This window comes from Symphodus melops (assembly GCF_947650265.1).
Source record: "Symphodus melops genome assembly, chromosome: 4".
Classification (NCBI taxonomy): domain Eukaryota; kingdom Metazoa; phylum Chordata; class Actinopteri; order Labriformes; family Labridae; genus Symphodus; species Symphodus melops.
In genome coordinates this window covers 29,488,307-29,508,549 of record NC_136694.1, presented here as the reverse complement: position 1 = coordinate 29,508,549, position 20,243 = coordinate 29,488,307, and the positions used below count along the sequence as shown (strand labels likewise).

Below are 20,243 nucleotides of genomic sequence, written 5' to 3'. Positions count from 1 at the left end.
GCACATACCTGGAACACAATACAAAACACCCTGAAACTCAATACAATGATTAGCATAGGTCAATGAGTGTAAATCTTATTAACTGTAGTTGTCTGCTTTGCTGCTTATTATTCTTGTCTTATATTCGATGTATTTGTCTTTGTTGTTTTGTATTTGTCTTTGTTGTTTTGTCTTTATTTTTTATCTGTAAATTAAGGCCTGCCCTCAGTGATTCTTCAAGAACAAATAAAGGTAAATTAAATGAATAAAATGAAATAGTCTCAAATAAAACGTACTGTCCAGTTTGCCCAACAGTGACAGAAGTTCTGCTTTGACAAGACAAACAACACAACTTACTATAAAAACACATCACAAAGTGCAGACATTAAAAGTGGAGGAGATGAGAGGGGTTCTCTAGGTTCAGGTGCTTTCCTGATCACAGAGCGATTATAAAACTCAGAGAGGGTAGTCTGGGATGAATCGACCCCCCCTCCTCTCAGAGCACAGGTGTCAGGCAGGTGGGCCACCAGGGCCATGTCTTTTCGTGTAAATAGGAGAATGGGAGATAAAACACAACCCAGGGGTAGACCTCGGTTCAAAACCAACTTTCTGCAATTCAATCTTAGAAATAGGAAGCGTATTGGATGTTGAAGTATGAACAAAGAGGAAACGGTTTTACTTTCTCCGACTCCTTCTTGAACATGTTGGTCCAATGTGTTTTGTCACGTTGAACAGTCCATTCTGCGTTGAAGTAGGAGTACAGGAAAAACCACAACATTCAGAAGGATGAGTAAACTGTGAAAGAAAAATGTGAGCTTGTATGTGTGGTATGAAGAGCTGTTACCCAACCCTGACCTCTGACCTGACCTTTGCTCCAGTACTGTCTCCTCTCTGGACTATCGCCTTGGGCTCACTGTGGGTGAACGTCCTCACACATTCTTTCAGCAGATACATGACAGCCAAATTGTGTTTTGGTTAAATGCATTCATGTTTTTTCACATCGTCTCTAAATGGGGAAATAAAATCCAGAATTTTCTTCTTGAGCAAACAATAATAATGAAAAGAATTCCCCTCACACGCAGGCCCTGATCTCATTTATAGATGTACGCACCCTTGTTCTTGGTTTTTTTTTTTACATTTAAGTAATCAAGACTTTTAAATGACAACAGTGACTCAGATCGTGTTTATCAATGATCTGAGGGTCACGACAGGTGCACGTTGGTTCTGAGGCAAATATTTATTGGGGGGCCCCTCCAACCTGACCTGTGCTAAGTGTCACATGCATTATTGCATTGAAAATAATAATACATGCTGGTTAAAGGGGCCCCCCAATGAATGTTTGCCTCGGGCTCCAACAGACCCTAGAAGAGCCCGTTAGGTATGTTTCCTACTGTCATTGCAAAATGTGCACATTTTAAGACAAGGCTGTGGTTTAAAGTTTGTTAGCCATGTGAGGGGCCCCTTACTGGCCTGGGGCCCCAAGCAAGCAGTTGCATGCCTTACCTTTTGACAAGCAGCGTCTCTGACAGGCTGAGAGCTGGAGCGGGTTTTAAGCCTCCAAACAAACCGTCACGCCACGCCCACCTGTCAATCAGAGCAGCCTGGAGTATAATCAGTGTGTTGAACCAGGACTTCATACTATAATAATAAATGTAGATTTTCTTTGATCACTAACGTGAAATAACCTCCGTTAGTTAACAGTCTGTGGGAGATCAAATGCATTTTGTTAGGTGTAAAATAACATTCATCAAAACTCTGTTCAAATCACCACATTGCTTTCCAGAGGGGCTGAAACACCTCGACAGCCTCGAGGAGAAGAAGCTCATCTCAGCCTGCTGGTATAGAAACGTGATCCTAGAGCTAAATTAAGAGCAGGTTTCAAGTGGTCTTCAGCGAGACCGCTGCAGTGGCACCCCCTAAAACTGGAGTCTGGTGTGAGTGTAGACTGCACACAAACAGACAGACACACTCCTCCAGTCTGAGAAGGTGAACTCAGGTGTGCACACGCCTCTCCACTGTCACTCAAACAAAGCAACCGTTCAGACCCGTTTCCACCGAGCGGTTCGTCTCGGTACCGGGCTCATCTTGTGGCGGGAAAGGTCCCCAAATGACCGACCCTTCCCCTTATACAACATCTATGTTACTGCGGCATTAACGTTTCCCACCCTGAGCGTCATGTGAGCAGCACGTCCGAGCTTCAACACGACGTCCTTCGATACTCAAACAGAAACAAAGACGTTCTTTCTTCATGGTTTTCTTTATTTAGAGACTCGGATCAAGTTTAAATACAATCCCAACCATCCTTCCGTTCACAGACGTGTCCCCTGACAGACGGCGGGTCGTGTGGATCAAACTAAAAAAGGGGGGCGGTGCAGCGATGCAGAAGATATTATTATTATTGGAGACTAACATTAGTGATGAAAGTGTTTCCACGTTCACAGCAGGTGAAAAGAAGAAGAAAAAAAAAAGACTAAATATTCACAAGAGGTCACTGTGTCCAAAGGCAGGAAAACATCACACACACACACTCACACACTCTTAAACACGCACACACCATCTTTAAACTCGAACCATGGAGGACTTTCTCAGATTTACGTCAGAGTTAAACTACAGACTGAAAACAGGAACAGGAAGTTCAACACGTCCTCCTGCAGCGACGACGGAGGTCCAACAGCGCTGCAGCGTAATCCTGCAGGAAAAACAGACGCCGCTTCTCCGTGAAGCGTCGACGCTCTCAGTCGGAGGTTTGACGTTTTTCAAACGAGGCGTTGACTGTGATCGACGCGGACCGACACTCCAAAAATCATGGCACTTGTTAAGATGTGAGTCTTTGAGTCAAAGGCACGGGAAATATTACAGCATCACATCTGGATCCAATGAAAAAAAAAAGGGGGCGGGGCGAGGCGTCCAGAAGACCTCAGGCCTCTGAATAGAACTCCATTAAAAAAAGAAAAAAACAAACGAGACGACAACGCCACGATGGAACCGTTAAATAAAGCCAATAGAAGAGAACATCCAAAGTGTTTGAACAGCAACAAACCCAGGAGGGCGGAGTCTCCTGTGGACAAACGGGATGACGGTGTCATGGCCGTACATGTTGAAGACGTGTTTTTCTCCCACACAGGAACGAATCCCTCTCCAACGTCTAACGCGCCACCACCAATCATCGACGGTCATCGCCTCGTCTGACGCCTCGACAGATTCAACAAAGAACAAAAAAATAGGAAAAGGATCAATGTCGTCGCTTCGGGTCTTTTAAAGATCGTTTCCATAGAAACCAATATGAGTCTAAAAGATATCACATCTTTTATAACGATAGCGTTGGTTATTTTCATCAGCGTCAAAACTCAAAGTGTGCGAGCACGCCGTCAATTAGCCAAATTGGTCTGCAGCTTTTTTTTTTTCTACTGAAAGATGATTGGTGCATTCGGACCGTGTGCCGGAGTTCACCTGCTGTGTGGTTTTAAAAATGTTTCCAGTTTTGCAGGACTTTGTGTTTTTGTTGCCATGGTAACGGCGTTGCATTATCAGTACGGGTTGTTAAATTGAAGCAGCTGTCGGTTCTGTTAGCAGCGTCCTCCCCTACAATCATCGCTGTCTTTTCCTCCGTCGGCTGACGGACGCATCGAAAACGAACGAACGTCCCGCGTCATCGGCCTGAAGTTTAACTGTGACGCTGCCATGAGAGAAAATCCTCACAACTTTTCATCCGTCTTCGTTTTTGCTGCAGAGAAGCTGTGGATGGTTGGACGTCGTCGCCGTCATGGCAGACGAGCAGAGAGATGAAGACGCAGGAAGCAGAAAAAATGGCTGAGTCATGTTGTCTTTCAGTTTAGTCCCCTCCCCCCCCCCCAAAAAAAACATTTGTTGATTCTTCAAATTCCTCTCAGACACAAGCCTTTCCCCTGTTCCTCCGCACACCCTGCCCTCGAAGTATGCACTTGCGCCCTCCTGACTCAAGTGCTGACTCGTGCACTCGTAAAGAGACCTTCAGCATAGAGAAGCACAGGCTGCTCCGTGCCCTTTGGAAAGAGGAGCGTGCAGCCGGAGCAGAGAGATGCTAACATTAAATCAGAGCAGAGAACAGGCCCGGGTGCGTTTCATTTCGTGTCAGTGAGTTTGTGCACAAGTGCATACTTCAGGATGAGGGTGAGGATAGATGTTGGGACGTCGGCTTTAAGACGGAGCAGCATGCCAGCAGCCCAGAGTGCCTGTCTCTCTTCCAGATGTGTGAGAGCAGCCTGGTAGCACAGGGACAGACAGGAGAGGGGGCGCTGGTCGGCTTAGTTAGCGGCCCAGGCCTCCAGATCAGCCATGTCGTCCTCGTCTTCTTCCTGCTTCTTCTTGGCTACAAAAAAAGAGAGAGACGGAGAAGATAACAAACATTAAATCCAGCTGTTGCATTAACATCAACGTTTCAAAGCACGTGAACTAAAGAGGCGCCGCTTCACAGAGGGGGGGACGGGCGGATCTCATCGCCGCATTGGAAGCTACTCGGCCAATCAGCTGTTTGCGTTCAGAGTGAACACGCCCTTTCAGGGAGTTGAGGAACACACGGAGGAGACGATGAAAAAGGGGAAACGCAGCGACACGCACAGCGAGCGGGTGATGAAGCGTGCGTTTGAACACGGGGGCGAGGGAGACGACGTACGAGCCCACTTCTCTTTTGACCACACAGGTAGGACGTCGTGTTCTCCACGGGTCCAGCGACTCTGGGTTGGAATCTGACCTCGGCCCTTTGCTGCTCGCCCTCCCTCACTCTCTCTCCTCCCAGTGTTTCCTTTTATATTCCAGGCGTCGTAGAGGTTTTGTTCTTGACTCGATATTATGTTAAGAGCGTACCGAGTGTATAAAATAAAAACGTAGCCGGCTGCTCTGAAGTCCTCCATCAGGATTTTTAATAAGTCACTGCAGTAGCGTTTAAACACAGGTGTGTGAGTGCGTGGCCTACCTGGTCTGGATGGTAGTGATGTAGACGGTACGCTGGGTAGAGGAACGTCGGCTGCTCCTTCGATTTCCAGAAGATTCTGGTCGAGCTCTTCCTGTTCCAGCTCCTCCAGCTCAGCCATGAGCTCATCCTGAAACACACACACACACACACGTGTTGGATCAACCTTTAAAATGTCGGTGCGGTTTAAAGACACAGGTACGCTTCTCGTCTCTGTTCTCACCTCGTCAAAATCTTCCCCGAAACCAACCGGTCTGGAGATGACGTCCGAGATTTCTTGAGCCACTTCCTGTTGTTCTGCGATTTCAGCCATGAGATCGTCTACTTTGTCGATGTCCCTGAGAGAGAGAGAGAGAGAGAGAGAGAGAGAGAGAATCATGATACGTCCACGTCTCATATAAAAGGATCTGATCTCGCTCCTCAAACACGCTCTTACATGTTCTCGTGAGCGGCCTTCATGGCCTTGGCGGCGTAGCCCATGTTCTTCAGCACTTCTGTGTTGGTGTTTGCGTTCTCCAGCGCCTCCCTCTGGAACTCGATCTGGGACAGCGTGCCGTCGATCTGAGCCAGCTGCTTCTCGAAACGCTTTTTCCTCTTCAAGGCCTGCAGAGCGGCTGAAACACAGAAGAGCGGGCGAGGTCAGGACACAAGATGGACGAAGTCTGGTTTGAACTTCTGCGTCGGGATCCGCGTCGTAGTTACGCCATCATGAGCTCTGAAGAACTCCTCCAACAAACGCTCATTAACAGTGTCTCTGCATGTGTTATTTCCTCTGCTCGTTTAAACAGGACATCACAGCGCCTGAAACCAAGCGTGTTCATGTTGGACTTGGAGCTGATAAATATTTAGCTGGTAGCGTTCTTCCAGAATTCTGGAAAAAGGCAGAACCACCGTGAATACAACGAGAGCAAGCGGCCCGATAACAGGGGTCACTTTAGAGGAGCGGCCGGCTGGACGCAGGAACAGGGCGACGGGACGCATCAGGCTTTAGGCTGGGTATACGACCCTGCATGTTCTCTCTGTTAAAAGGACTTTTTTATTGTCCCATGAAAATGTGTAGCCGTCACGTACAGTTGTTCTAAAACACTTGGGAGAGCGAAACACATCCCCAGCAGTGAGCGATGATTCATCACCTTTGAGTCAGCAGAAACACGCTGCTGCTGCTTCTTCTTCTTCAGTGAGTGATGGAGGACAGATTAGCAGACGGAGCGTCAGTGAAATGTTTGCATGCTGAGTTCTAATGTTTGTCCCGATGAAGCGCGACTCTGTTAATCTGATCAAATCCTGCCAGAGACAAATCTGTCTCTCTTTAACACGGCCGACATCTTAACACACTCACTGAAGCCTCACAGTCGGTGTGTTTAGACGTGAGAGGCGACTATGTGAGGGATGTTTGGGGATCATGTGCTGGTCAGATTTCTGATGTAAGATGGGAACATTTATCAGCACAGATGAAAATAAAGTTGTTACCAATGACGTTATTTAATGAACACCCTCCCATGTGCACCGCAGCCCATCAGCACCGGGGTTCTGCTACGTCAGACCGAACCGCAGCACCATCTACAAGATCACAGGAAGAACTACAAGATCACAGAGAACTACAAGATCACATAGAACTACAAGGTCACAGGAAGAACTACAAGATCACAGAGAACTACAAGATCACAGAGAACTACAAGATCACAGGAAGAACTACAAGATCACAGGAGGAACTACAAGATCACAGGAGGAACTACAAGATCACAGAGAACTACAAGATCACAGAGAACTACAAGATCACAGGAAGAACTACAAGATCACAGGAAGAACTACAAGATCACAGGATGAACTACAAGATCACAGAAAGAACTACAAGATCACAGGAGAACTACAAGATCACAGAGAACTACAAGATCACAGAGAACTACAAGATCACAGGAAGAACTACAAGATCACAGGAAGAACTACAAGATCACAGGAAGAACTACAAGATCACAGGATGAACTACAAGATCACAGAAAGAACTACAAGATCACAGGAGAACTACAAGATCACAAGAGGACTACAAGATCACAGAGAACTACAAGATCACAAGAGAACTACAAGATTGATGCCTGTCTTGACATCCTGTTGATAAAGTGATGAAAAGTCAGTATATTGTGTTTTATTTTGAAATTCCCTCCGGACTTCCTGTCCGGGGGCTGGCCCCTCGATGCTTTAGTCTCTGTACACCTGTTGAAGTCGTCTGAACTACAACGAGGGCTTCCCCTGTGAGGAAGCGTAGGGAAACACAAATCTGCTGAGTCATCCGTGAGGAGGGAGAAGAGAAGCGTGTGTGTGGATTAAAATCTTCAGATTAGAAAAAAAGAAGAGAGATAGGGCGAGTTACGTAAGGTTGAAGCTTTTCAAAAAGTGCTGAAGAACGGGGATGTTGTTGTCGTCGTCCTCGTGAACTTTCAGTGAACTTCAGTGAAGGTGACGCGGTGGAGTGTAAAGTCCCGTCCTGCTGATATCAGGTTTACAGACGCTGCCGTTAACATCCTTCAAACAACAAGTTTGACATCAAGACAACTGAAATATTACTTTAGATCAGATCTTCGGCGTGTAGAATTAGAGAATTATTTGTTTTGATTTTCCAGGGAGCCTTTTATAAAATGGTGATGAACGCTAGCCTTTTGCTGGTTTTTTCCCTGTAAAATAAAAATCAAATAAATAAATGGGATTATTTCTAGCTAACCCTGCATGGAACACACGCTAGCTTCACAAACACCTTCATCCGCCGCCTGCATGTTGTCCTTCTGGTCCACAGGAGCCAGACACATCCACCTCATTGGATTAAATCAGCACTCAGCTCTATTCCTGGACTCATAACATTGTTACCAAACCTCGTACAAATATGATCGGATTAGCTGAAAACAGCTGCCTTCAAACTGTAACCACTGAGATTCACAAGCTCTCAAACGTCTCTACGCGCAGAGGAAGCGTTACACGGGAGGGCGGGCTCAATCGTGCATGAACGGTACCGTGGCGAAGCGTGCCAGGGGCCGAGGAAGTGTACCGAGCTTGAACACTGAATGACCTGGACTTTGTTTTGAAGCGCGGTACAGATTGCCTAGCGTGAGTGCGCCCTAAAGCTAATTGATGCTAGCATAAAAAACAAGGTCTCTGAAACATGCACAATGATTTCCTTCTCTTGGGTTCCGTGAGTCCGACAGTGAAGGGAACTTGTTAAAACAGGTAACGAGGAGACGGGGAGGTGCAGCTGTATGCTAACCTCGGGGTTTGGTATGACTTTATAGATTGTGTGTTTTGTTTTTAAACCTCCCCCTCCAAACAAGCGGGAGTCTGAGTGACAGGATGAAATATGCTGTAAATCCAGATTCATTGTGAGAAGCCGATGTCCTGCGTGATGAAGTAAGAGACATTAAAACCAGTTTTAAAAGGAGCTGCCAGGAGTCATGGTTACGTCACAGCTGGCAGTGCGACTTCAAAAGTTTGGATTCTCTCTTTAAAAGACGTCGGCCGTCGCACTGATCCCATGTCAACAAAGTGACAGCGTCGCACGATGACGTCACACGGAGGAGAAAGCGGCGTGCAGCATGACAACACCAAAAAAACCTGAAGAACCAGAAGCAGTTTTACTGAAGGACGGCGTTCAGGGACGTCAAACACAGCGTGTGCGTGTACTTAAGGCCAAAACACACAGCACTAAGGTTTCAGAAATGACCCGCCTACGTGTGCACGAGTCCTGAGAGGGTGCAGCACTTCAGACCGGCCTTAATGACTGTCATGTTTCATGGTCAGTGAAGCTCAACAGACAGACAGGCTGTACTACACTGTGAACAGTCAGCTGCTCTCCATCCATCCATCCCTCCGTCATGTCTGATTATCTTGTCGACGGTTCTGACGGGCCTGTCGCTGCACGCGTTAGCAGGGAGGTGGTGCGTTACACGAGCTGCTCCACAGAGCAAACAGGCGCCGTGCAGCACGAGCTGGATCTGGATCCTGCTCTTACGGTTTCCTGCTTGTTTGATCGTCTTTTATTTGGGGCCGTTTGTGCACTGATGATGATTGTTTTGCTCAGGCCTACATCTGCTGAACACGTCGTTGTTTTATCTTTGCAGAACACTGTTTATGTTTGCAATCATTCGATCATAACAAGCACGGCATGTTTATGCTCCAGCACGCCACAGGAAGAAGAGCGACAAGAATCCCTTCGAATTACGGAAGAATTTGAGTATCTGCAGTGAGCTCATGGCTGTGGATCGTTCACAGCTTAATGTTACAGGCTTCACAAACACAATAAAAACCTGTTGACACGTCTACCTCTGATCATTATCAGTCACAGACCTGCCCTCTCTCTCTCTCTTTCTCTCTCTCTCTCTGTCATCAGATCAAATCCCTGACCTGAAAAGAACTGGTTTTGATCATTGAAAGATTTAAACACTTACTGAAAATCTTGACGCTTCATTAAATGCTGATTTGATTGAAATGGTTGAAAACACGCTCTGCCTGAGATGTTTACATCGATGTGAAGCGTTTACTCAATATGAAGACGTTTAAAGGAATACCGTCAGGACATGTTCAAGGAACTATTTCATGACCTGGATCAGTTTCCTGATCGCAGATTCCATTAGGGACTTCAAACCTGCTTCTAAGTGTGGTTTGACCTTTTAATGTTTATTCTCTCTCGTCAAGAGGATGTGATTAGAGCTTCTCATTAAATGCTGCATCATGTTGGTCGTGTTATTTGAGGAGTTCTCGGTCTTCTTTTAATATTTACATGTTCTCACCTCTTTACATTTTCTGTCTTGAAGCCAAAATTCTTCTTCTATTTTAAAGCACAGCACAGGTGTTTCATTCGGACCACAGGGGGCGCTGTTCGGGATGGTGAAAAAAGGGGATGATAACCGTGTAAAGTACTTTTATATTCACAGATTCTCAGTGACAGTCTCGAGGTTGACAGCTTCCCATGTCGACTACTTCTCTAACTTTCTCTAAACCTTTTTGTTTTGCTCTACTTTGAGCCTATAAATTATTTATTTTAAAGTACAAACTTTGTTCTGCACTTACTATAGCTTTTTAAAAATGTCAGACCGTCGCGAGGACACAGGCGGTCGCGAGGACAGCTCCGTCAACTGCCAACTTTCCTCTTCCTGTTAGCCTGCGGGCTAACTATAACTATCTAACTAGCTCTTCTTCAAAAAAACTACTTCCCGATCCTTTCCCTCTCTCACCTCGTTTATTCTTCGTGCCGTTCTTCTTCGCCGTCATCAGCTCCTGGTCGATCTTCTTTTCGAGGAAGTCCTGTTTTTTAGCCAACATCTCCTCGGTCTCTCGGAGTTTCTGGATCGCGTCCTGGGGTGTCGGCGACTTCCCACCTTTCCCTCCGCTACCGAATAACTTCGCGAATAAACCTCCTCCGGACATTTTCACGCTGAATGTAAACACTTAACCCTGGATTAACCTCTCCCGAACCGTCACTCCGAGTCGGTGTTCGTTGAATTTCGTCGTCTCTCTCTCTCTCTCAGTAAACTCCCGTCCGCCGAGCTGCGGTTCGGCCGCTGCTGTTGTTGTTTTTGTCTCTTCTTCCGCTTTTTTCCCTGCGAGGCCTCGTGATGTCATTACGTCAGCGCGGTTACGTGACTCATACGTGAGGGGGAATTTCGCGTGACAAAATATTTCCACGTAAAACTTTCATGCTCTACTCTTTTTTAAACGATATTAAACTGTATCTGAAGTCCTTAAAATGAGTTAAAGGTAAAATAGCACATATGATATTTTTTTTAAACTTTACCAATGAATTAGAAAACTGACACGTTACATACCCTTGTATATTTCATTCATTATTTATCTTTTTTTTTATAATAAATGTTCTTCTTTCTTCAGTTGAGACCTCATTAATTGCACTTTTAAGACACTTTTCGCAATACATTTAATTTCTATATTTTAAGATGACGTGCTGCTGGTAAGTACTGACATGACAGCTGTTTCTCTTGACTCAACTCAACTTTATTTATAAAGCACTTTAAACAGCCATAGCTGTGACAAAGTGCTTTACATACATGAAGAGCACAAACATAAAACATAAGTAAAACACTAACAGGGTTAAAACGATAAAAACAATAAAACACTAAAACAAGAACAGAGTCTCATGCTGGGTTAAAAGCCAAAGAATAAAAATGTGTTTTAAGATGAGTTTTTAAAATGGACAGTGAGGGGGCGTGTCTAATGTGCAGTGGGAGGTCGTTCCAGAGTTTGGGACCGGCAGAAGAAAAAGCCCTCTCCCCTCTGAGCTCTTAGACCTGGGTACCTCCAGGAGCAGCTGGTCAGCTGACCTGAGACACCGGGCAGGAGCGTAGGGATGGAGCAGCTCAGAGAGGTAAGGTGGGACGAGATCATTTACAGATTTAAAAACAAATAAAAGAATCTTAAAATGAACTTTAAAGTGCACAGGCAGCCAGTGGAGGGAGGCCAGAGTGGGAGTAATGTGCTCCCTCTTTCTCTTTTGACAATCCTGTACAAAATGTGACATGGTAATGTTGCACTATTTAGTATTTGTTTTCAACATTTGTACTCTTGAAAAAAAATGTGTAAAAGGTTCTTGCTTGAAGTCACTTTACAAAACACTGTCGTTCAGTTAATTACGTTTGTAATATTTATCACAGTTTATTACAGATATCACATGTTTGTAGCAACCTAACTTTATTTATTTATTTATTTTTGGAGTGCATTTAAATGTTTTCATATTTTTTTTCACAATTTGTATCCTGTTTCATGCGTCACGAGTGTGACATCACAAGGTTGTCTTTGTAAACAGCAGTGGGCAGTACACACCTCGCCTAACTCTACGTCTGAGAGGGAAACATAAAATTCTGTCACTGTCGGCAGAGGCGACTCTAGAGTCTGTCAGGGACCACAGCTCAATTAATTTGGGGCCCAAATCAGCGTTGTGATTGAAGCCCTCTGGGGCCCTCGACTTGTCTGGGGGCCCAAAGCAGCACCTCTGACTGAGGGGTGACAGACCAAGGGAGGAAATGTTATCTTTTATCAAGTCAATGATTTGCAGCATGAAATCCGTTTGCACCATCTTCATTTATTTGTTACATGAAGAACACTGAAGTTCTTGTTGCTAGCGTACAAACCGACTGGAGCGGCTCATCGTCCGCCGCTTGTTTCCTGTAAATATTTTGGTCACACCTTTGCATTTTTGTTCATTTGACAAACAGCCACTGCAGCTTCAGTCCAGACAGGAAATGAAACAAATATTTCATCACATCTTGATGAGAAATATTAAAAACTGAGAATTAATTAGGAAAAAAGAATTGAATAACATTTAAAATCTACAACATCGTAATTAAAAATGTGCAGTGAATAAAGTGACTAATGCTAGGTGTAAAATATATGATATATGATTTATTGAGATCAATATTGCATACTACTTATTATTATTATTATTAACCTTATTCCACCTGAGGCCATCACACTTAAAATAGAGGAGGTTAACTCAGCTCTCATGTCGTAGTGAAGTTAGGTGTGAAATAAACACGAGGAATCAAATGTTCAGTAAACCACAAAGATTTGTGGCTTCCAGTCAGATGCAAGAGTTGAGCGGCCAGCCAAGCTCCTTCAGAAAACTACGCCTCCCATGATGCACCACGCCAAACTTTTCTAGTTGAAGATGTGGTTGAGCCGAACGCCAGCCAATCAGGCCCTGAGTCGTCCGAGGGACTGCAGGAGACGGGCCAACCTGGAGGTCAAGAAACAACATGAACATTATAGGTGCGTAAATCAATAGCACGTATAGCACGTAGCATTTTCAGTATCTTATTCATTCATCATGAAGTATTTTTTATTTTTCAGAGATTTTAAGTACGTCCATCAGCCGGAGGTAGGTGGAAAGGTGAGAGGGAAGGAAGGAAGGTGAGAGGTTAGCTGGTAAGTAGGCAGGGAGTGCCAAGAAGAAAGGTAGGTAGGTAGGAAATAAGGGAGGGGAGAGGTATGTAAGCAGGCAAGGAGGAACGAAGAAAGGAAGGAGTGTAGGAAGGAAAGAAGGAAGAATGACAAGAAGGAAGGTAGGTAGGTGGGTAGGTAGGTAGGTAGGTAGGTAGGTAGGTAGGTAGGTAGGTAGGTAGGTAGGTAGGTAGGTAGGTAGGTAGGTAGGTAGGTAGGTAGGTAGGTAGGTAGGAAGGAAGGAAGGAAGGAAGGAAATAAGGGAGAAGTATGAAAGCAGGCAAGGAGGAAGGAAGAAAGGGAAGCAAGGAAGGATGGAAGGAAGGTAGGAAGGACAGAAGGAATGATGACAAGGAGGTAGGAAGGTACAGTAGGTAGCCTCGATAGCTAGCGTACCTGTATGTGTGCCTCTTGAGTGGTCACAGGTGGTTTCAGGTGGCGTGGACACTCCTCTCTGGCGGCCTCCTTCAGTCTCATGCTCTCTCTCTCGTACTTAAAGGAGCGAACACAGTAAGCTAGGTAATGTCATGTTGCATGTGTTACAACACAGGGACACATGGTGGCTATGTTTGTTTTGTGGTTAATGTTGTCTACATGCTACAGCATCAATTCAACACTAGAGGGCGCTGTGTGTCTGTGTTAGACCCCTCAGCAGCGCATGCTTCAAGCTGTTTCTGTTTTCTTTGTCTCTGAGAGTTTTCATGCTCCTCTGCACACACACATTTAGCCCAGAGACCCGCACACGTTAACTCTGTGTGTGTGTGTGTGTGTGTGTGTGTGTGTGTGTGTGTGTGTGTGTGTGTGTGTGTGTGTGTGTGTGTGTGTGTGTGTGTGTGTGTGTGTGTGTGTGTGTGTGTGTTACCTCTTTGTAGGCCTCGGTCAGGGATCCCCACTTGTTTGGCCAGACATTTGCTGCAACCTTCTCCATTTTGACATGTGCTTTCCTAATCACACACACACACACACACACACACACACACACACACACACACACACACTCAGCTTGAGTTTACACCTGCCTAAAATGTCACTGAAAGGATTTGAAACTCCGTCTTTTAACTAATTCTGCCTGAGAGACGGAGTCCATTGAGTGACATGAGACATGAAGCATTCAGTCATTTACAGAAGCATGCAGGAAAACAACGAAAACAACAAAGCAATGCATGCAGGCTATTACTCCTTCTTTATGTTAGAAATCATCCACTCTATCGTACTTCTTCCAGCACGAAGTGAAAACACTTTAAAAGGTTAAAAAAAAAAAGAGTAAAGATTCAAATAAAAAAACGACTAAACAAATCTCTGAGAAAACAAAGAGTCAGCAGTTTTACCAGATTTCATCCTGATGCACAAAGTTAAGAGGTTCAGATGTTCTCTGTGAGTCCGCCATCTGTCCCGACCACAGTGTGTGTGCGTGTGTGTGTGTGTGTGTGTGTGTGTGTGTGTGTGCGTGTGTGTGTACGTGTGTGTGTGTGTACGTGTGTGTGTGTGACTTCTTTGTCTTTCCCTGGCTAATGTTTCACCTGTGTGTAAGTCACACTGACAGACCTGTTTACCGTCGCCATGGAGACGTGGAGTTCCCTTGACACATACATCACCTCTCTCTCTGTCCTGTGTGTGTGTAACCGTGGTGACGCTGGGATGGACCACCACTGGAGGGTAACAGGGGGGGGTCGGACGACATTGGGTTTTTTTACTCTTGTGGTTTAAACTTTAAACTCAGACTTAGACTTAGTAACACGTGTTAAAGAGAGAGCCACAACAAAAGTATACAAGTAGAATATTATGATCATTAATTCCAAATTATGGTCAATTTTGGCTTCCTCCACTTTTAGTTGGGAAAAGTGGAGTTATTAAACTGGATCACATCCTCATGTGTTTTGTTTTTTGTTGTCAGAGATACAGGGACCTTTCCAAGCAGACTAAACTAAGTCGGTTGGTTTCCTGATACCACCTATGACTTCTGCATACAGCCTTCAAACACATCTAAGTTTCTGTGTTTTCCCACAAACAATGCTTCCTGGTGCTGTGACATTTACATTTAGGACATCCTATGAAGTCCATTCATCCTCCATGATAGTCCTCATCACTATGGATATAACAGTTGCCACGGTGGGGATTTTGGTGGTGCTGTTTCACTCTTCTGATAAAACTCTGACAAATCCTGTGAGAACCAGGAGCTGTTATAAGGTGAAAGGATATGTCCAAGAATACATTATATGTTTACATTGTTTATGAAGACATAGATGACTGAAAGTACAAATCAGAAAACATGTTTCCGCCCGGTTTCGAACCGGGGACCTTTCGCGTGTGAGGCGAACGTGATAACCGCTACACTACGGAAACTTCAAACACTGTAATCAGTGACGTCACAACAGGTTTCTGCAACACTGTAGATACTTAAAGTGATATCCAGAGATAAAACAGTATCTGTTTGCAGCAAAAACAACAACAAGGTGAGAACCACTGGATTAGATTATCCAGATGTTCTTTCCCTGAGTGTGTAATAGATTGGATAATGGTTTGTGTGATGCGATGCGATTTTTTACCAGAATTTCAATTTGCAAAAGATTTACAGTACAGGCTATAATATTCTGCATTACATCTCTTCTAATCCATAAAATAAAGTCCTGAATTTTTACCACAATTATGATTTAGCGTCTTCTGGTTCTCATGCTGCCTTACCTTTAACCGAAAGGGTAAAACAGCGCCATTAACTGCTCTGTGGCCAAACATGATATTACATCCGTATTGATAAGGACTACTATTGAGAATGAACGCGGCTAGGATTCACGGTCCCCGCGCGGAAGGTCCCCGGTTCGAGACCGGGCAGAAACAGCTTTTCTGATTTGTACTTTCAGCCATCTATGCCTTTATAAACAATGTAAACAAATAAGGTATTTTATAACGTTTCCACATAGAGAGAGCGGACACAGGATATACACTTTGGCCCTATAAGGTGTGGAGCTGCCCGCTGTGTTTGATCCTCTTTTAATTGCCAGGCAAAATATCCAGCCATTCAGGTGTCTAACAGGGACACAGGGGAGACACAGCAACAGTCCTTGGTCCAGGATGAAGTGCATCCTTGTTCTACTGCTGAAGCGGGCACAGACTCTCAGGTGATCTTCATTAATATCAAACTGTTAATTACTGATTCACAGAGAGACTGCTGTACTCATCTCTTTATTTAATGCCTCAATTCAGAAAACAAGTGGAACCGCCCCGGAGGGAGGAAGGAAGGATGGATGGATGGATGGAAGGATGGATAGATAGATAGATAGATGGATAGATAGATAGATAGATAGATAGATAGATAGATAGATAGATAGATAGATAGATAGATAGATAGATAGATAGATAGATAGATAGATAGATAGATAGACATTATTTACAATACACACCCGCTGTCCCCCCTCCCCTCTGTATACAATAATCCCCAAACAAGATTTAGCAGGTGAAGGTGCTGTGCAGAGGGTGGTGTGTGTTGTCCATGATGGAGAGCATTTTGTCCAGAGACCTCCTCTCTACCACTGTCACCAGTGAGTCCAGCTCTGTACCCACCACAGAGCCGGCCCTCCTCACCAGTCTGTCCAGGCGTGCTGCGTCCCTCTTCTTGCAGCTTCCTCCCCAGCACACCACGGCGTAGAAGAGGACGCTGGACACCACAGACTGGTAGAACATCTGCAGCAGCTTTTTTGCAGATGTTGAAGGACCCCAGCCTTCTCAGGAAGTACAGACGGCTCTGTCCCTTCCTGCAGGATCCAGTGGGATCTGTGCCGATTCTGTCCCAGTCCAGGCCCCTTTCTTCACCCACATCTGCCACAGTCAAAGTCAGTCAGAGCACTGACTGTCGGACTGTGACTCAAACCTGAAGAAACGGGGTCTCCTTACATTTATCAAAAGGGTGAAACAGCGCCCCCCAAATCTCACTAGTGGCCAAAAGTATATTACATCCGTAGTGATAAGAACTACCATAGAGAATGAATGGTAAAAGTTAAGGAAATTAAGGACTGTGAGACTAAATAAATGGTTTACAATGTTGCAAAAAAAGTTATGACGTCACTGGGGTCTTCTTCATCAGTTTCCGTAGTGTAGTGGTTATCACGTTCGCCTCACACGCGAAAGGTCCCCGGTTCGAAACCGGGCGGAAACATGTTTTCTGATTTGTACTTTCAGCCATCTATGCCTTTATAAACAATGTCAACAAATAAGGTATTTTATAACGTTTCCACATAGAGAGAGCGGACACAGGATATACGCTTTGGCCCTATAAGGTGTGGAGCTGCCCGCTGTGTTTGATCCTCTTTTAATTGCCAGGCAAAATATCCAGCCATTCAGGTGTCTAACAGGGACACAGGGGAGACACAGCAACAGTCCTTGGTCCAGGATGAAGTGCATCCTTGTTATACTGCTGAAGCGGGCACAGACTCTCAGGTGATCTTCATTAAAGTTGAAAGTGACGTCATAGCTTAAATAAGCGATTTGAATTTAGATTACTTGTACTGTTAAAGTCATAGTTTCAGTTTGGATCTAAAGTCAGGCTGTTTAACACAGCTATATGATAAAACACTACATTTCTATCAGAGTTGTTTATCCCCATCTTGCTGCTTAAATTTGAGTAAACGAGACAGATAGATTTAGATCCCGTTCAGCCCGGTTTCGAAACCTTTAAGCCACTCCATTATCCGGTGACCCCCCGCGGAAGGGACCGAGCACATGGCCCGTAACTTTGTTGGAACTCGTTGTCATGACTTTAATTTGGGTAATTTGAAAAGAACGTTAGGGTAGGGGTAGGGTTAGGGTTAGGGTTAGGGGTAGGGTTAGTTTTAGGGTAGGGTTAGGGGTAGGGTAGGGTTAGGGTTAGCGTAGGGTAGGGTCAGGGTCAGGGTTAGGGGTAGGGTTAGTTTTAGGGTAGGGTTAGGGGTAGGGTAGGGTCAGGGTCAGGGTCAGGGTCAGGTTAGGGTTAGGGTTAGTCGCTTTTGGAGGGGAAAAAAAAAGGATACCTCCCCGTCGGGGAATCGAACCCCGGTCTTCCGCGTGACAGGCGGAGATACTGTCCACTATACTAACGAGGATAGCTACACTCATGCTTTAGTCATCAAAGGACATCCTGGGGTTCTTAAGGCCTTCATGTTCATAGATCTTAAAAACCTTCGTTGAACAGTAAAAGTACTTAACAACTGGGCTCTGATAAAAGAAATGACCTGAACAGCCATCCCCAACATATCTGGACTTCTGCTGACCACAGGCTGAACAGTTCCTGCTCATCTTTTTCTGATGCTGTTGTTGATGTCTGACACATCGCCTCCACGTTGAAAAACCAGAGTGAGAGCATTGGTTCTCACCTGGTCCTGTTTTTGAGGAGGGGACTTGTCCTGAAGGGAGGGATTTTTTTTAATCCTCATGGCCTCGTCAGAGGGGTCCTGGCAAAGATGGCCTGACGGACCTTTCCTGAAGGACACTGTTGCCCTTCCTGGAAAGAAGTCAACTGTCTTCTTCATTATCTCCTGTGCACAGCAGAACACAATGTATATTTATTATATTAATCAAAGTGTAATCAAGCTGTTATATCAACAGTGTTACTAATGTATATAAAATAACCTGCATTTTTAATGACGAGGTAATAACACTTACACACCAGATAGTCATTATTTGATGTGATACCTTATAATAAGTGTTTTTTTTACATGGCAATTCAATTGAATCTTTCATGTAAGCTATTGTTGTATAAAAAAACAAATATTAACCTGACACAATGATTATATGAATAGGATTTTTTTGTCACTATCAGCAGGAGAGAAATTGTTTTATTACAGTCGTCAATAATCAATAAAATGACATTAATATTACAGTTAAGTTATTTTCATCAGTGTAAAAATAACATTAATGTTACTGATGTTGTACCACCTTGCTCCCTTAGCAAAAAGAAATCATAGTTCGTGTTTTGTCAACACAACTCAACTCAAATAAACTACTATTAAACAGGTTTTACGATATAAATGAGGATTGTAAATAAAGTCGATGAAGAAACAAGCAAGACTTACGTTTGAGTAGTTGGATATATGTTATTAAAGTCGTGAAAAAGGTGACGATAACCTGTCGTTACGGAGTTCTCTTAACTTGAAGATCCTGCACTGACTGTCGGACTGTCACTGAAACCTGAAGAAACGGGGTTTCCTTACCTTTGTGAAACAGCGCCCCCACAATCTCCATAGTGGCCAAAAGTATATTACACCCGTAGTGATGACAACTACCATAGAAAATGAATGGTACAAGTTAAGGAAATTAAGGACTACTATTGTGAGGCGAACGTGAAACAAACAAGTTGAAAGTGACGTTATAACTTAAATAAGCGATTTGAATTTGGATTACTTGTACTGTTTAAGTCATCGTTTCAGTTTGGATCTAAAATCAGGCTGTTTAACACAGCTATATGATAAAATACTACATTTCTATCAGAGTTGTTTATCCCCATCTTGCTGCTTAAATTTGAGTAAACGAGACAGATAGATTTAGATCCCGTTCAGCTCGGTTTCGAAACTTTTAAGCCACTCCATTATCCGGTGACCCCCCCGCGGAAGGGACCGAGCACATGGTCCGTATCTTTGTTGGAAGTCGTTGTCACGACTTTAATTTGGGTAATTTGAAAAGAACGTTAGGGTTAGGGTTAGGGTCAGGGTTGGGGCAGGGTTAAGGTAGGGTTAGGGTTAGGGGTAGGGTTAGGGTTAGTCGTTTTTGGAAGAAAAAAAAAAGGAAACCTCCCCGTCGGGGAATCGAACCCCGGTCTTCCGCGTGACAGGCGGAGATACTGTCCACTATACTAACGAGGATAGCTGCTCATACGTTGTAGTCACGTGATAATATTCCTTCTTCACTTTTTTCAGCATATTTTACTAAAAGAGGTGAAACAGTGCCACTATGGCCAACATTATATTACATCCGTAGTATAGACTAAATGGTAGTCCTTAACTTTTCCCATTCATTCTCTACGGTAGTGTCCCAGAGAGCCAAAAACATCGATTTATAGGACACGTGGGGTGATGCTGCCCCCGTGTGGTGGAACTTATTCATAAATCCTGATTCTGGTCTGGAGTCTAAGGACAGCTCAGCTTTAGATCCCTTATTAGGGTGGTTGCCTGAAAGGCAAACCACACTACTACAATTGTTAATATTATTAGTGTGAATGCTCAAGCATTCACACTATTGTTATCCAAATCTTTATTATTAGTGTGAATGCTTCACAGCATTCACACTATTGATATCCAAATCTTTATTATTATTATTATTATTATTATTATTATTATTCCACTTCCGTGCTTCGCTTCTACTCTTCAACCGTTTGTCCTACTTTCACTGTTCAACTATCATACTGTTCAGCTTTTTCTGC

General features: G+C 44.3%; 2 protein-coding genes and 1 long non-coding RNA gene across 3 annotated transcripts in view; 1 reads left to right on the top strand and 2 right to left on the bottom strand.

Moving 5' to 3' along the window:
• LOC306822604 overlaps positions 1-20,243 on the top strand; it is a 152,473-nt gene that overhangs the window by 81,138 nt on the left and 51,092 nt on the right. The gene's annotated exons all lie outside the window — the stretch shown is intronic.
• chmp4ba (charged multivesicular body protein 4Ba) lies at positions 2,218-10,515 on the bottom strand. The gene is made up of 6 exons (XM_079341711.1): positions 10,144-10,515; positions 5,364-5,541; positions 5,151-5,265; positions 4,931-5,057; positions 2,947-4,327; positions 2,218-2,895 (listed from the first exon to the last, which is right to left on the bottom strand). Exons 1-5 carry the CDS (start codon positions 10,334-10,336, stop codon positions 4,263-4,265), a joined length of 678 nt encoding a protein of 225 aa, XP_079197837.1. The 5' UTR covers positions 10,337-10,515; the 3' UTR covers positions 2,218-2,895; positions 2,947-4,262.
• LOC306822595 (ciliary microtubule inner protein 1-like) lies at positions 11,992-14,404 on the bottom strand. The gene is made up of 4 exons (XM_079341721.1): positions 14,188-14,404; positions 13,722-13,803; positions 13,256-13,351; positions 11,992-12,656 (listed from the first exon to the last, which is right to left on the bottom strand). The coding sequence occupies exons 1-4, from the start codon at positions 14,244-14,246 to the stop codon at positions 12,501-12,503; spliced, it is 393 nt and encodes a 130-aa protein (XP_079197847.1). The 5' UTR covers positions 14,247-14,404; the 3' UTR covers positions 11,992-12,500.

What these genes read in the sequence shown, in the direction of transcription:
- chmp4ba (XM_079341711.1), bottom strand. Translation starts at nt 10,336, where the DNA reads ATGTCCGGAGGAGGTTTATTCGCGAAGTTATTCGGTAGCGGAGGGAAA. An exon ending in AAGGCCGCTCACGAGAACAT is followed by an intron (nt 5,266 to 5,363) that starts GTAAGAGCGTGT and finishes TCTCTCTCTCAG; the next exon opens with GGACATCGACAAAGTAGACG. An exon ending in TCGGGGAAGATTTTGACGAG is followed by an intron (nt 5,058 to 5,150) that starts GTGAGAACAGAG and finishes TGTGTGTTTCAG; the next exon opens with GATGAGCTCATGGCTGAGCT.
- LOC306822595 (XM_079341721.1), bottom strand. Translation starts at nt 14,246, where the DNA reads ATGGCGGACTCACAGAGAACATCTGAACCTCTTAACTTTGTGCATCAG. An exon ending in GTGCATCAGGATGAAATCTG is followed by an intron (nt 13,804 to 14,187) that starts GTAAAACTGCTG and finishes GTGTGTGATTAG; the next exon opens with GAAAGCACATGTCAAAATGG. An exon ending in TGACCGAGGCCTACAAAGAG is followed by an intron (nt 13,352 to 13,721) that starts GTAACACACACA and finishes CGCTCCTTTAAG; the next exon opens with TACGAGAGAGAGAGCATGAG.